This window comes from Terrapene carolina, unplaced genomic scaffold (assembly GCF_002925995.2).
Source record: "Terrapene carolina triunguis isolate 2854851 unplaced genomic scaffold, T_m_triunguis-2.0 Scaffold132, whole genome shotgun sequence".
NCBI lineage: Eukaryota > Metazoa > Chordata > Testudines > Emydidae > Terrapene > Terrapene triunguis.
In genome coordinates this window covers 2,167,212-2,182,963 of record NW_020664483.1, presented here as the reverse complement: position 1 = coordinate 2,182,963, position 15,752 = coordinate 2,167,212, and the positions used below count along the sequence as shown (strand labels likewise).

Sequence of the window (15,752 nt, the reverse complement as noted above, 5' to 3'; positions counted from 1 at the left end):
GCATATCAAGCGAGGTCCAACAGGGATCTGTCCTGGGTCCAGTTCTATTCAGTATCTTCATAAATGATTCATGATTTGGATGGTAGCATAGAGAGGACACTTATAAAGTTTGTGGACAATACCAAGCTGGGATGAGTTGCAAGTGCTTTGGAGGATAGGATTAGAATTCAAAAGGATCTTGACAAACTGGAGAAATGGTCTGAATTAAATAGGATGCAATTCGATACGGACGAATGCAAAGTACTACACTTAAGAAGGAATAATCAGTTGGACAAATACAAAATGGGAAATGACTGCCTAGGAGTACTTCAGAAAAGGATCTGGGTGTTATAGTGGATCACAAACTAAATAGGGGTCAACTGTGTAATACTGTTGCAAAAAAAGGCTAGCATTCTGGGATGTATTAACAGGAATATTGTAAGCAAAACATGAGAAGTAATTCTTCCTCTTTATTTGGCACTGACAAGGCCTCAGCTAGAATATTGTGTCCAGTTCTGGGCACCACACTTCAGGAAAGATGTGGACAAAATGGAGGAAGTCCAGAGAAGAGCAACGAAAATGATTAAAGGTCTAGAAAACGTGACCTACTAGGAAAGATTGAAAAAATTGGGCTTGTTTTGTCTGGAGAGGAGAAAGGGGAGGGAAATGATAGTCTTCAAGTACATACAAGATTGCGACAACGAGAAGGGTGATAAATTGTTCTCCTTAACCACTAAGGACAGGACAAGAAGCAATGGATTTAAATCGCAGCAAAGGGGGTTTAGGTTGGACATTAGGAAAAACTTCCTAACTGCCAGGAAACAGATTCCCTAGGGAGATTACCTAACCTGTTCTTTCCCTCTTTTGACTTGCATTCCTTCCCTCTTGTTGTCAATATTAATTGTGTTGAGTATCTGGTCACCATTCACCCTTTTAGTGACGACTGAAGCAAAATAAGCATAAAACACTTCAACTTTCTTGATACCATCGGTTATTAGTTCTCCTCTCCTGCTAAGTCGAGGACCTATGCTTTCCTTCCTTTCTTTTGCTCCTGATGTATTTAAAGAACCTCTTCTCATTGCCTTTTATGTCCCTTGCTGGATGTAACTTATTTTGTGCCTTCGCCTGTCTGATGTTTGTCATACAGCATTCTATACTGCCCTTAGCTGGCAATGTCGTACACTATGCTGTAGTTCCGTTGGCTGTCAGTGGGACGCGTGCAACTGAGTCACTTAGGTCATTTTGAAGATCCCACCCTTTATTCTTTCTTCAGGACAGAACATCATTCATTCCCTTTCCTATTAAACAGTATCTGCCTCTCTTCCCTCTCATTCTCTAGAGGGTACATGCCTTTGGATTTTACTCATTCCTGGCCTCTTGCTGCAGTTGAGCTGGAGTTAGCTTAGAAACTGTGCAGCACAGACCACTATCCCTCCTGCAGCCTCCAGTACTTCCTCCCCTGTCCCCCACTGCCCTGTATCTTCATTCTCTCTCAGCCTGGGTCCTCTCTCCCCTGCCCCCTTCAACTGTTTAACACTTGTTGGCTGTGTCTTGTCTTTAATTGGACATTAAGTGTTTTGAGGCAGGGATTGAGTCTTTGAACATATTCATATAACATGTAGCACAACCAGGGCCCTGATCCTGATTGAGGCGTTGGGGCTGTCATAATACAGATGATAACCCTTGAATTAAATGTTTGTATACTTCAGATTACTTCTGTGCATCTGGACAGTCCACCAGCAATTCCTCCTCGACAACCAACATCAAAAGCCTATTCACCAAGATACTCCGTGCCAGAGCGGACCTCCATATCTGATCCTCCTGAAAGCCCTCCTGTATTACCACCGCGAGAACCTGTGCGAACTCCTGATGTTTTCTCTAGTTCACCACTACATCTCCAGCCACCGCCCTTAGGTAGAAAAAGTGAACTTGGCAATACCTTTTTTCCAAACAGTCCCTCTCCATTTACTCCCCCACCCCCTCAGACACCTTCTCCACATGTAGCACGGAGGCATCTGCCATCCCCTCCTTTGATACCGCAGGACGTGGACCTCCATTCTGTTGAGGGGCCACCTGTCCCTCCACGACAAAGCACTTCTCAACATATCCCAAAGCTTCCTCCAAAAACTTACAAACGGGAGCACACCCATCCATCGATGCACCGAGACGGACCACCCTTGCTGGAGAACGCCCACTCCTCCTGAATTGTACCTTGTGCTGGGAGTTGCATTTTCTTGGCACTACGTCTGTTGCTGGCAATGGATGCACTGAACCTGCTAGCGCCAAGGAGTTTGGATGCATACTCCATGCATTAAAAACTATGCTAGGTTGGGAACGCAGTGTACAGAAACTGAATTGCTGAAGCAGACGTGATCAACCGATAAACTCGCTGTTCCTGTTGTAGTATGCAGGATGCTGTTCTAAAGTAATTGGACAACTGATTGTACCAGAAAACTGACTCAAGGGACTTTTTCTGGCCAATAAGCGGAGACCGTGTTTTGTGTAATGATCTCTAATGTCCAGTACGGGAATGGAAAATATAGTCTTGTATCCATCAGTTCTATACAGTAACACAGTTATTAGAATGAAAACATTATGCACTTTTTTAAAAATCTCAAACAGGGAACTTTATATCCTTCTTAATTTCCTTTTTACTTTACTCCCTGCTTTAAAATACTCTCCTAAAATCATGAAAAGGACTGTGAGGAAGATCTGTGGTACCTAACCATGTTAGAACTAAGGCATAGCACTGTATGCGGTCCTGTTTACAAATTGTTACAGTGAATAGTATGGGTACCTAGGCTTCACCAAAGAGGTACTTTATTATTATTTTATTAAATATTATGGTGCCAGTTGAAAAAGAAATTATTGCCAGGAAGCATAATGGGTAATTATTGCTTTCTTTAAACAGAGCAGATTAAAGTCTTATGTCATTAAAATGACAGCAAAATTTAAAAAAACAGCACTATTGTCTGAAATATTCTACTACGTTTAGAAGACTGTTAATCTATGCTATGTTATATCACATTCTTTTTAAGGTTTACTGATAATCCATTTCATGGCTTGTAACTATTCTTCTTTAATCACGCCATGAAAACACAGTCACTTGTGAAAAGGAGCACTCGCTGGCCATCTTCCATAGTTATTGTCATGTTTTACTAACCATAGATTAATCAGCATACGTAGAATTGCCTTGCATTTGCATAAATCATGTGTATATAGAGAATGTTGCATAAATATGCTTGCAGATTGTTTTTAATTTAATTGAAATAAAGATACACATTTGTTTGGCTGACATACGTTAAATTATTACATGGACAAATGTACAATTCAGTTTTTCAGTTAAAAACACTGATAAGGGGATAAAAGCACATATTGTGGTACACGTTTTTTCGTAGTTCAGTATATGTATTTTAGTAATAAAGAACAGTCTAAAGAGAAATCAGGTTTTGGCATGTGAAAGAAAGTTTAGTTAGAATGACAAAGCTGGGTTACTCTCAAAGTGAATTACTGTACATGTTTTTAAATTTCCCAGACATGTATGTAGTTTGTTATAGAATTTCAAACTTTGTCTTAAAAACTATTAATCTTACAGTAGCTCTTTACTATGTCAGAAATGTACATGACAAAACATTTACCTGCATAAATATCATGACATGGATTATCCATAAACCTGTGTACTACTCTTCTGATTCTAACCAATACTGTGACAGTAATGCATGCCAGTTATTGAAGAAAAGAAGCTTTATTAATCTCCTCTACCATAATGTTTGTGAAGTGTGCAGTATCTCATCTTTATTTAATAAGAGACATGGGTCATAGTAAAATTATATCATGTTTCCTGTTGGATAAAAACAAAATACATTTCAGCAACCCAGAACGCCATGTCATTAGAGACAGTTCTAGTAGAGCGAATCATGATGGAAATCTACTATTTTAGTAACTTTCTACAATGCCATTAGAGTAGTGGAATATGCACCATGATACTACAGTTTGGTCTTTACATTTCAAAAAGCGTTTTGAGTTCAACAGCATTAAGCAGCATATTTTGTCATAGCCAAACGTTGAGAATTTGTCGGTTGTATATTTGTGTATATCTTTAACATTTCTATTTTGAAACATGTTTTCCTGCCCCCTCCCCCACCAAAAAATGTACTTTTTTCCTTTATAAGTAAGATTTATAAACTCGGCTTCAGAGGAGGACATTCTTCCCTATGTACTTTTATTTAATCCTATCCTACGAGAAATGTAAGTGAAGTTCTCAGTTCTTCAGATCTAACCAAGAGTAATGAATACCCTTGGGGCAATGTCTTAGAAGTTGCTGACTTTCCAAGAGAAAGCCAGGGAGCTCTCCAATGTTAGTCAGATGTTCAGAACCCACATTGCCTGTCCTCCACACTCAAAACCATGGCCCCTGTCATTACCAAGGCAGGCTAGATAGGTAGAATGGCCTAGTGTATAGGGTACTACAGTGATATGGCATGGACCTGCGTTTAGTTCCTGGCCCAGCCCCAGCCTTCCTGTGTGCACTAAGACAAGTCATTTAATATTCTCAGTGCCTCAGTTCTCCATTTGCAAAATACTGCTCATACTTCCCTACTTTACAGTGCGGTTCAGGATAAAAATCCATAGAAGTTGATTAGAGACACTGGTGATGAGGATCATACAAAAACCTAAATTAAACTCCTTCAGAGCTCAGCAACACTGCTCAATCATCTGCTATTTACCAGCGTACGGCACACCTACAACGTGCTGCCTGAACCACAAATCAAATCCATGTATCTAGGAGGAGACTGTCGAACACAACTGCTGAGCCACTGGCCTCTCTCAGAACTCGTCAAATTTATTTGTATTTTCAATAAATAACTTTTGTTAAAGCAAATATCTCTGAACAATGGCAGGGAAAATGCCATTATTTTAATTGCTCATATTGCCAGATTATTGATAAAATGATCTTGAATAATAGCAACGAGTGATGAAGCATCTTAAGCCAACAACTGGCTAAATGGATTTCTGTATTACTGCCGAGCCCAGATTAAAAGTCTGACACTGCTCACAAGTCAGAACTGTACTGGTGCAGAGTATTGGTTTTCAGCTATTGGGTGCTTGCGTGGAGGGTGGGGAGGGGGCATAGGAGAAACGAAGTCCATTAATGAGACATGAAAGTGCAATATTTGAGCAATGTTTAAAGTCTCTCTGATTTAGAGTGTAGTGCAGCAGTGTAGGAGAAAGAGAAATCCAATCTTTTTTCCCCCCAGAAGTGAAAACTGGGTATTAAAAAGAAAAGTTCTCCATTAGTAGTTTGTAAATGTTAGCTTTTCAGATGCTGAAAACTTTATTTCGAGTTAAACTTATAATAAAGTGCAAGGAAAAGTTATTTAACACATGGTTGTCAGGCAAGGAATTACTTTTGTCATGCCACTCAACAATCCAGGCATGATTTTGCAGTGTCTCTTTGGAGAGAATTTTCTTTGCTTCAGAATCAATACCATGAAATCATTGAGAATGCTCCCATAAACTAGAAACCACTTTGCGTGTTCTCTCTTGCAATTGTTTCTAAATTCTTACTTAACCATTGTGGGTTCTTTTTTTTAAAAAGAAACGAGAGAGGTCTGTGCCCCCAACACAAATCCGGTTATGCCTTTACTCTCTCGAGCTTTTGTTTATCATAATTGTCTATTGTATAGTTTGTTGCTTTTATGCAGACAGAATCTTAAATCAGGCTTTTCTTACCAGTAAACTCCAGTATCACTTTTACTCAGTTGGGACCCTATCCAAAACTTACTGAAATCAATGGGAGTCTTTCCATTGACTTTAGCAGGTTGTGGATCAGGCCCTTTGTGTCCTTTTGAAAGATGGTTCTATTTTCCTGTATTCAGGGAAGTGTTTCTTTTGTACCACTAGGGCTGTTTAAATGAACCGGCTTTGCCGCAGTCCCTGTAGCAGAGCTAATGCCTGGCAATAGAAATGCCAGTTCTTTCTGCTCTTGGTATTGTCTTATCCTAGCATAACAAATCTCGTAAGCAGCCTTCCATGTTCGTAGCAGTCGTGCATTGAGACTGCACCAGGAAAACTCCCCCTCGTTAATCAATGTCTGTCTTGGTAACAATGTTCCTTAATACTTAGTTGCTGTGATCTAAGTGCACTGGCCTGTGGTATGTAAAAATCACACGTTGGTTTCCCTCTCAAAATTCATACCTTTTGCAGCTAACAGGGAGGGTCTTGCTGAAAAATGCATTTTTAAAGCAGGAAAAAAAAATGGGCAGCTTCTTAGATTTTTCTCTTTAAACACCTTATTTCAACAATGTTTGATATGTGGGCTGCAGTCGTTTTAGCTGTATTAGCTAAGGAAAGAAACGTGGCCCCATACACTTATAAAAGCCAAAAGCACTTGTAACTTGGTTTGTAAATTTCATGCCTTATTTTCCATATTTTTTTAAATACCTTAAAGTGCATTTTTCTGTCAACTGTGAGCAAATTTCTCTTTTGCCTTTAATGAAAAATAGTGCATTAAGTAGCCAATTGCTGCAAAATCAAGTGATCAAAGAATAAGGTTGCATTTGACTCTGTAACAAACAAACATGATGTCGTGCACCAGGTGACTGAAAGGTTGAAGGGGGCGGGGGGGAGGAGTCCTGTGCCAGATGCATGCCAGTTTTAGTAGCTGCCAAATGTGCCTTTTTATTAAGAACATCTGTCATTTTTTTCAGAACAAGGTAAATTATGTGGACAGAGAGGTTCTTTTGGACAAATTTGTTTGGTTCGCTTACTAGAGAACAAGCCTGTTTCTGTTTGTCAAAGTAAATTGTACAAATTTTAAGTTTTGATAAGTTTGTGTGTTGTGGTATATATGTGCGTTTGCCTTTGTTTAATGGCATGGTTATTTGCTAAAATGATTAAATGTCAAAAAGCGATGTCAGTCCGACCCAAATGTAAGAATAAAGCAGTAATCTTTAACTGGCATGTCTTATGACCTGTGTACCTAACCATGTCTGTAGGTGATCTTTGTATGCTTTGTCTGCAATGATATTCAGATTGCATTTAAAGTGAAAATTAATAGTGGCTGTTATTTTTCGGCATTAAAAAGATATGTTCTAAAAATAAAAATGCCTTACATATCCCATAAGTGTACACTTTTGCATATGTAAGATAGGATCAACATCTCACTAGTCTGACGCAGTGTTTGTGAAAGATTAATGCTGTGCGTCACATTAAGGACATTTGTCAGTCTTCTGCAGAGTTGTATGTAATCATTTCAGTAATTTGAGAACTGGGCACATGATAGCCCTGTGATGGAAGCTTTGCAGAGGAGTGGAGAAGCATGCGAAATACACTTAGTGGGAGAAACAAAGTGAACGCATTTATAATATTTTACAACTGCAGCAATTGCAGGACTGATATATTTCGTTTCTCTCGTTCTGCAGCTTTCCATTTTAACTTCCGATTTTAAAGCACTGATAACTCAGGGATAAAAATTCACTCTGAAATTTAATGCACGGATTCCTATATAATTTTATAGAGAGAGGGCCTAAATCTGTCTCGATGTTGAACTAAATCAGCGTGGATCACTGGTCAATTCTGTAGAATATCCTTTGTCTAATAACCAGAACTATATGCTTGGAAGGAAATGTACACCCCCCCCTCACACACACACACACACACACACCCATTAGAACTTGCTGAATAACAACAATTCATGAAAAACATTCAGGGGGTTGGGGGGAGGGGAGGGAGAGACCAAAACTCAACAATATTCAAAACCAAGCAAACAAAAAAAACAAACCTCATCCATAATGGGCAATTCTGTAATCACTTGCCCATGGGAGAAGATTCTAGTCACTTTCAGTTAGTGGTGGGACACTAACTTCCTCTGAACCGTGTGTGTGTGAGAAAGACATTTAAAAAAAGATTTCTAAAACGCGTACAGAACAGTCACTGAAGTCTGAAAGAAGAGGGAGAAAGTAAAGCAGAATCTCTTTATGCTTCTTTCAAATAATAATTAAAAATCCACTGTCCACCAAACATATAGTATAGTCAGTGGCAGTGCACTAAGTGAAATCTGACCTGTAGCTCGAACTACTCCATGTTCATTCAGTCTTTTGTGTCTCCAGTGAAACCGCCGGCATGGGTGCCAGTTGGGTTGTGAACTCCTGTCCGCTGGAGAGCTGGCCTGACCCCTTCAGATGTACAGGATGCTGAACAGCTGTCATATGCTTTCAATCAGACTGACTTGGTTTGGATTTTAAGTGGTAAGTGGCTTGGTATCCTATAGCAAATCCACTCAGCTGTCCCAATCTTGAATATCTATATGTTTCAATCGTTTGGGACATGTCAGTCGGCTGAGTGCTTGGCTACCCCTTAATAATAAGGGTCATGGGCCCTGGGTGTGTTGGGGATTTGGGAAGGAGTTTGCAGTTCAGGTTTTGGTGATGTGGAACCCATCCATCTACTAATGCGTTGATGTAGCATCGCTATGCTAATTCCTGGCTTTTTAGTTGCTCTAACGCTAGGGAGCCAGGAGCTGCCGCATGACCTCCCCACCATGTTCCCAGACAGTTGTCTCTTCTCCCAGGTCTCCATGGGAGGAGATGCCATTACTGGGCAAGGAGCTGAGTTTGGGATCACTCTGGTCTCCTCTGGTAAAGTGAGCCAGGCATCTGCTGCTGAGAACTCTTTGACTCTGCACCTGACTTGTCTGAAACCGGGGCTCATAAGTGTGAAGTATCCCTGAGAAGCAAAGTGGCCTTGGTCAATCCATGGATGAATCAGTGTCTATGAGACAGCCAGGTCCTCGCCTGTTATTGGCCCTGTAGATTAGGACAAGGATTTTGAAGTCAGTCTGGCAGCCACTGAAAGCTGGAGAGCGCTGACGTGATGCATCTTCATGCTGGCCTTATTGCTCTTTAAGTGGCCGGCTTTGTAATAATTTAGTGGTAGCTTCCAGGAAGTGGGTACATTCAACCTTAGCTAGCATGTGCTGCGGTGTTCTAACCTGGGGGGTGACGAATGCATGGATCAGAGTGGCTCGGTCCTCCCTGCACAGCCACCGCTGGCCCTGTTGATCGGAATGGGTTACAAAGCACAGCTCGGAGGTTCCGCTGATGTGTCCATCACAAAACGAGACGCATTAGTGTGTGCTCATTCCAAGCCTCACGCAGATGACGGCAGCCTGGACTAAGCAGCGGCGACTCCCATGGAAGTCTGTGGGCCAAATGAGGTGGTGATGTAAATGGTGCGATCAGTTACACCTCAAAATGGGTGTAAATGGCAAAGTCATGTCACGCGCGTACCCTTAGCAATCAGTGGGTGCGTTAAACGCGTGCAGCCTACACACTGAAAGGACAGAGGACCAGAACAGGCGGTGTTCGACTAGGAAGTGGGTGTGTTGCCTTATGCTGATTCCTTTTCCTGCTACTCCTTCAGCTTGTAAATTACACTCGTTTTCCATAGCCGCTGGGACTGTACTACTCACCCCCCCCCTTTATAGCCACTCTCACCAAAGCCAGCCGCCAAAAGAAGCGCTGTGTGCTGGGTTCCCCAAGGCCAGATGATGGGTCTCTCTTAAAGCCAGCCAGCTCTCATCCTCTAAGTGCCAGTGTGCTGATGCCCCAAATTAAATGACCCCCCCCGCCATGTAGCTATAGGTTTCTGGTGCCCCCTGCAGGTGAACAGGTGGTGTTGAATCACTAGTGCCATGGGAACTGTGAAAGGGAAACCCCGTAGGGTGAATGTTTGAGAGACACTTTGCTGGAGGGGAATCATTGGATGCAACCATCGCTCCGCCCCTGTGGGTGCTGGGCTCTCCTGTGCCCAGACTGCATCAGGGCAGCTTCTTTCCAAGAAAGAAGAGACAGCAACTCCATCCCCTCTGACTAGGGGTGCAGGCGGCTTCTTCCCTTTTGCTCCTGACTTCCTTAATGTCAGTTTGCTTCTGGCTGGGGCAGCGGGCCCCATAGCCAGCGGTCAGTGCAAAAAACCAGCAGTGCTTTCCAGTCATTAGGGTTATTTCAAAGCAAAGTTTATTTGTCACAGAAAGGAAACTAGGCTAGAGGGTACTTGTTTCAAAGCAAAAGTTAGCCTGTGAGACACAGGTGAGCAAGCCAAGGGCTGAGCACCCTTCACACATGTTGTTTACATTTTGCAGACATGGAGCCGATATCAGGCGGAATCTGTGACCTTTCCAAGGACACTGCAAAACGGGACAAGGAGTGATCCAGGAGCAGGAACGTACCAGCCACCAGTTCTATTAATTTCCAAGCTCACTAAAACAGCAGCTAAAAACAGTGAGTATTTTACAGGGAAACAAGTGTCCCCATTTCCCAGGTTGCTCTCAGCTGCTCCCATCTGCCAGCTTTGCCATTCTGAGAGTACCTCCCCCTCTCTTGCCCCAGGAGAGATTACCGGGGGCTCCCTCCTTTCCCAGGTTTCTACCAGTGCCTGCTTCTTGGTGCTCTCAGGGGATGTAAGAGCAGCTTAGTACTATAGAGGGGAAAGGCCTGTGCATGCAGGAGACCTAAAGGCAGAAGCAGCAGATCCCTTGGTAACGGCACCATGTTATATCCCTGATGCAGTTTAAAATCCTAGGTCAATATTCCTCCGCTGTGCAATGTTCTTCCCCCCCACCCACTCACCCAGCTAAAGGGGCCTCCCCATCCAGGCACTCCCTACACAGCTGGGCACACAGTCTCTAAACAAAAGGGTGTCGGGTCCCAGTGACATTGCCATTGGGGTGTTACACACAGAGTGGCCATCACAGGGAACTGAAAAAGGAGGCCAAGTCCTTCTTACTGCAGCTAAAAATGAGGACAAACCCTCAGTTAAAAAAAATTCATAGAAAGCATTGCATGAACCTTAAATTGTCTACTTCTTGTATTTTTTTCCCTGCATGGCCAACTCTAATAGCATCTTATTGTTGAGGAATACTGGAAACTTGTTTTTGAACTCAGCATTTTCAAAACTGCAGTAACTCTGTTGTTTGGTTTTCACTGGGTTCACGTCCAGTCAATTACTCTCATCTTGCCAGGTGGAATTCATTAACACAACTACCCTTTCAGTGTATGCATTGCTACATGAAATGGAAAGTATGTAAGAACCAATTTTATTCAAATTCTTTAAGTTTCCACATCTATTTGGCTTTGTCATTTTGAAAATCTTGAGGTATTTCTCATCAGCACTTGTGCAGTCTTGAAATTTAGGAGATGACATGACTTCTTTGATTGTACACAATTTTTCATATAACTCATCCATGTCGATAACTATCAGTTTTGCAGACTTCAACGGCTTCTGTAAATTCTTCAAAAGAAAACTTTTGCCAATGATAAGACGGACAGTTTCTTGTGCACATTATTTTCAGTGAGGTCATAACTGTTTTGAGCTCAGTGATTAAAAAGGCAGAAAATCTGTTTCACACAATTGTTTCATTCACTTTCATCATTGAGATTCTTCAGTTTGGAGTTCAGAAAGTAACCATACAATTTAACATTTATACTGCATTCTAGTTTTTTGTGGACATCCGTTCGAACAATGAAGTTAGTGTGAATGAGTTTGACTCCAGAGCTTCACTATTGTCCAAATTATTGTAGAGCCTGACTCAAGAAGAAACAGTACAATTCAGCAATTTCATTCTTGCTTCCTTCGTCTCCAAAACTATCCCAGATTACTTTAGGGTTTTCATCTTCCCCCAAAGATAGAAAATAACTTGCAAGCCCATTCTAACACCCTGCAAGTCAGTCAATAGCAGGTACAAGGACCGCCAAGGTGTGACTACATAACATAACACAGACTTTTACTGTGTTCTACCCCAGCTAATTCACAAAGCTCTGCCAGTTATTGAACTCTTGGTGAGCAAATGCTAAAATGGCTGTAAACGTTTAAACTAGGTTTTCTACAGCAACGTTTTGTTTGGTCGTTGCAAATCTTGTGTTGACATGAACTAAACACATGGCAGCAAGAAGGTCCCTGTTACTCTCTTTCAGTTTTGGAAAACACATTTAGAATAATTAACACACATTGTCTCCTTGTGTGCTGACCTGCTCGATCGTTTTAGTTCAAAGTCGTCAATCCTATTGCTCAGGAAGTTCCATGACAATCTTTGTAAAAATCTAAAAAACAATATTTAATACCAGTAATACAATGGAAATACCTTAAAACAAGTGGGGAGCATTTCATGGAACCTTTGCTGGAGGCATCAGTGGCCATCAGATAACAAATGTAGTTCTTTTAGCAATTTTGAACTCACTGAAAATAGTTCTAGTCACGTTTGCTGTGCCATCCACACTTTAGATAAGCGTGGCGGTGCTTGACCACATGAAATGTTTGGTGAGTTCTGCTGAAGTAACTCTGTTGTCAAGAGTGGGCCATAAACTTTTGAAAAAACTTGGAATGTTTGGACTTTTTGTAACAGCGTTTGTGTTTTGATTTCTGTTTGGCAGTTTCAACATTTTGTATTACAGGACCTTTTCCACAAACTGAAACATCAGTGTCACACTTACAATAGTTGCAAGATGCAAAGTTCTCTCCTTTCCTATTTCTTTCAATTAATTTAAATTCTTTTTCTCAGGTAGCTGAGAAACTACTTTTTCTTTTCAACATGGTGATTCCTGTGATGATCAGAAATTTGACATTCAGCAATCCTTCCTGTTACTTGCAAGAGCAAGATTCATGGAGTGATGGGATCAGAAGGAACTCTGTCAGATGGGTGGGGATTGTGAGCAGTAGGACCCCCTCCCAACATATGAAGTATAATGCACCAATGCAGTGTAAAATTAGTGTTATCAGAGGCATTGGTTGAGGTATTGTAAATCCACAGGAGCACTATTCTGTTTCACGTGCAAACTCTTTTAATTGTCCGACAACCCCAGGCATTTCCAAATGGAAAGAAGCAAGAGGAGAGGTTTTGTTCTCAAGAAAACAGTGTGGAACATCACAATGGCTAGTATGTTCACAAGGCAAGCATCGGATTGACAGGGAATGGTACAGTTGCTTCTAACACAAACGCTCACTGGAAAGAAGTTTCAAGGTGTATTGTGATAGTTAAGCTTCTCGCTGAACATGATTCGTATTTAGAGAAAGGGAGGAAGTTACCAACTCTCCTCAGAACAGAAATGATCTAGGTATTCTTGAAGCATCGCCAAAACTGACCCATTTCTAAGTGAGCACATGAAACACTATGGAAACAAAGGGAAAGGTCACCCATCCTAGCTGTCAAAACCAATCTGTGTTGAGTTCATTGAGCTAATGAAACATAAGGTTTTAGAATTCATTGTCACTGAAGTCAAACAGGTGAAATACTTCTCTTTGGCAATACATTGAAGTCCGGACATCACTCATGTTAATCAGTTATCTGTCCTTTTACAATACTGCTCACGTGGTGCTGCGTATGAGCATTTCATTGGGTTTCTACCAATTAAAAGCCACACCGTCAAGTCGCTCCTCCAGACAGTGATGTTTTTATTGGACATAAACAATATTGCTATTGAAAACTGCAGAGGTCAGTCATCCGATAACACAAGTAACATCTGGTGTTGGCCGCTGGCGGAAGACAGGAGGACACTGGGCTAGATGGACCCTTGGTCTCACCCAGTATGGCTGCTCTTATGTTCTTACCGTGTCTGGAACGTATGATGGTCTTCAAAATCAAAAGATCAGATCAAAAACTAAGCCCACTAGCTGTGTATGTGCCATGCACAGCTCATTTTCTGAACTTAGTTGGAACTTGCAGCATTGATTCTTGCATGAAAGCCATAAACTTTTTCAGTTTTGTTTAGAAACTATTTTTTTAATGCAGCATCACCCAGGAAATGGCAGCTTCTGTGCAACGTTATCGAGTGTGAGCAAAGAACTCTTTGCCCTAAAAACTGTTTTGAAGTCAAGATGGTCCTGTCATGCTGAAGCTTGTAAAAGAATTGTAGTAGACTATGAAGGCATTCAACATGGTTTGAAAGAAACAATAGACAATGCCAAGGAAAACGGTAAAACTGGAAGAGAGGCACAATAGCTGTACAAGGAAATGAGCTGACTGCAGTTATGAATATCTTATAGACTGTGACACTAGCAAGCTTTGACAAAACTAGTGTAAAGCTTCAAAAGCCAGGTCTGGATCTTGTTGTTGCTGTTCATTTGCTGACTTCCTTGCAAGAGTTTGTCACAAGGTTACAGTCTCAGTTTTGACACTTTTTGAGACGCAAGCAAAAAATTTGGACATGATGATAAGGCTTACAGAATACAAATGTACTGTAAAACAAAAATTTCCAGATGGTGAAAGTGACACTACAAGAAAGAAGGAAATATGAAGTTGAATGTTTTTATGTTATCCTCAATAAACTAAGTTGGGAACTAAAAAGGAGTGAATGTTATGCTGAACTATCTGCAAAATTTGGCTTCTTTATTTTTCTTGAACAAAGTGAAGAAGAGATGCAAACATGCACTCAGGCATTGCTCAACGCTTACCCGAATGATCTAGAGCCTGGTCCTTCCACTGAAATGTTTTATTGTTCAGCATTTAAAAGATATTGTGACATACAGGATAAGAGTGCTACTGGAATCATCAAATTTTTGCATGCTTTGAGTAATGTCTTCCTGAATATCTTCATTGTGTTGAGACTGTATTTGATTGCAGCCATTGCCAACTGAAGCAGAGCAATTGTTCTCTAAGCTTGCCTTAATCAAAAAAAAATCTTTGGTCAACTACAGTAGAAGTGAAGCTTAATGCTCTTTCTATCATGTCAATTGAATGGGATTTACTTTGCACAGTGTCATCTGAGGATACAATAACTGAATTTGCAGCTCTTAAAGCTCACAAGATGTCAGTTTAAACAAGCAACATTTTCATTTGACTTGATGTTTATCCAGGAAATATATAACCTGGTCATTGTCTTTTGATTTTCTTTTCATGTTTATTCAGTATCATACGTGACTTGTTGATTGTCATAAGCTGGTACTTTTTTCTCTCATTAATACTGGGAGGCCTCCAAAAAACATTAGCTCCTGCACTCCAATCTCATTAATCCAGCCCTGTGTTCCAAAGGGCTCTGTCCTTGGGCCCCCTTCTCTTCTCCCTCTACAGCTTTTGCTGGATAATCCCATCCAAACACACAACCAACTGTCATCTCTATGCCAATGACTCTCAGATCTACCTCTCTCCTTTAGACTGCCTCCTTCTGTCCAAACTAAAATCAGTCCAGTCTCTCGGACGACATCTCACGGACGTGTAGCCACCAGCTGAAGCTAAATTTGGCTAAAACAGAACTCCTAATTTCCCCCCGAAAACCCTCTTTCCTGCTTTCTTTCTCAATCACTGTGGACAACGCCACCATCTTGCCTGTTACTCAGGCCTGCAATAGGGTGTCTCTCTAAATCCTCACATCCAGGCTATGTCTAAATCTTGCAGATTCCTGCTGCACAACATCTCGTGTCCATCCACACAGCTAGAACTCATCCCAGTTCTCCTCTCACATCTTCATTAATGCAACATCCTTCCCTCTGTCCTTGACTAATGTCATCTTGTCCCGTTCATATCCACTCTGAATGCTGCTGCGAAGATCAGTGTCCTAGCCCGTCACTTTGACCACATCCCCCTTCTCTTTGCATCCCTTCATTGGCTCCCCCTTCTCTCGTGCGTCACACACAAGCTACTTGTCTTCACTTTCAAGGCTTATCCCCACCTACCTCTCATTTCTCATTTGCTATTGAAATGTCGACTCCCGCCTCCGATCGGCCCATGACGCCAGCCTCCGTTGCATTTTCAAACAAGCCCCTCAGTGCTTTCTCCTCTG

General features: G+C 41.5%; 1 protein-coding gene across 1 annotated transcript in view; it reads left to right on the top strand.

Annotated features, from left to right (window-relative positions):
* The window catches only part of SOS1 (SOS Ras/Rac guanine nucleotide exchange factor 1), an 85,409-nt gene extending 78,473 nt beyond the window's left edge, over nt 1-6,936 (top strand). The window contains exon 22 of the mRNA XM_024202577.1: nt 1,689-6,936. Within this exon, the coding sequence (XP_024058345.1) occupies nt 1,689-2,183 (495 nt within the window). The 3' untranslated portion in view covers nt 2,184-6,936. The remainder of the gene's footprint in view (nt 1-1,688) is intronic.
* The last annotated feature ends 8,816 nt before the right edge of the window (nt 6,937-15,752 follow it).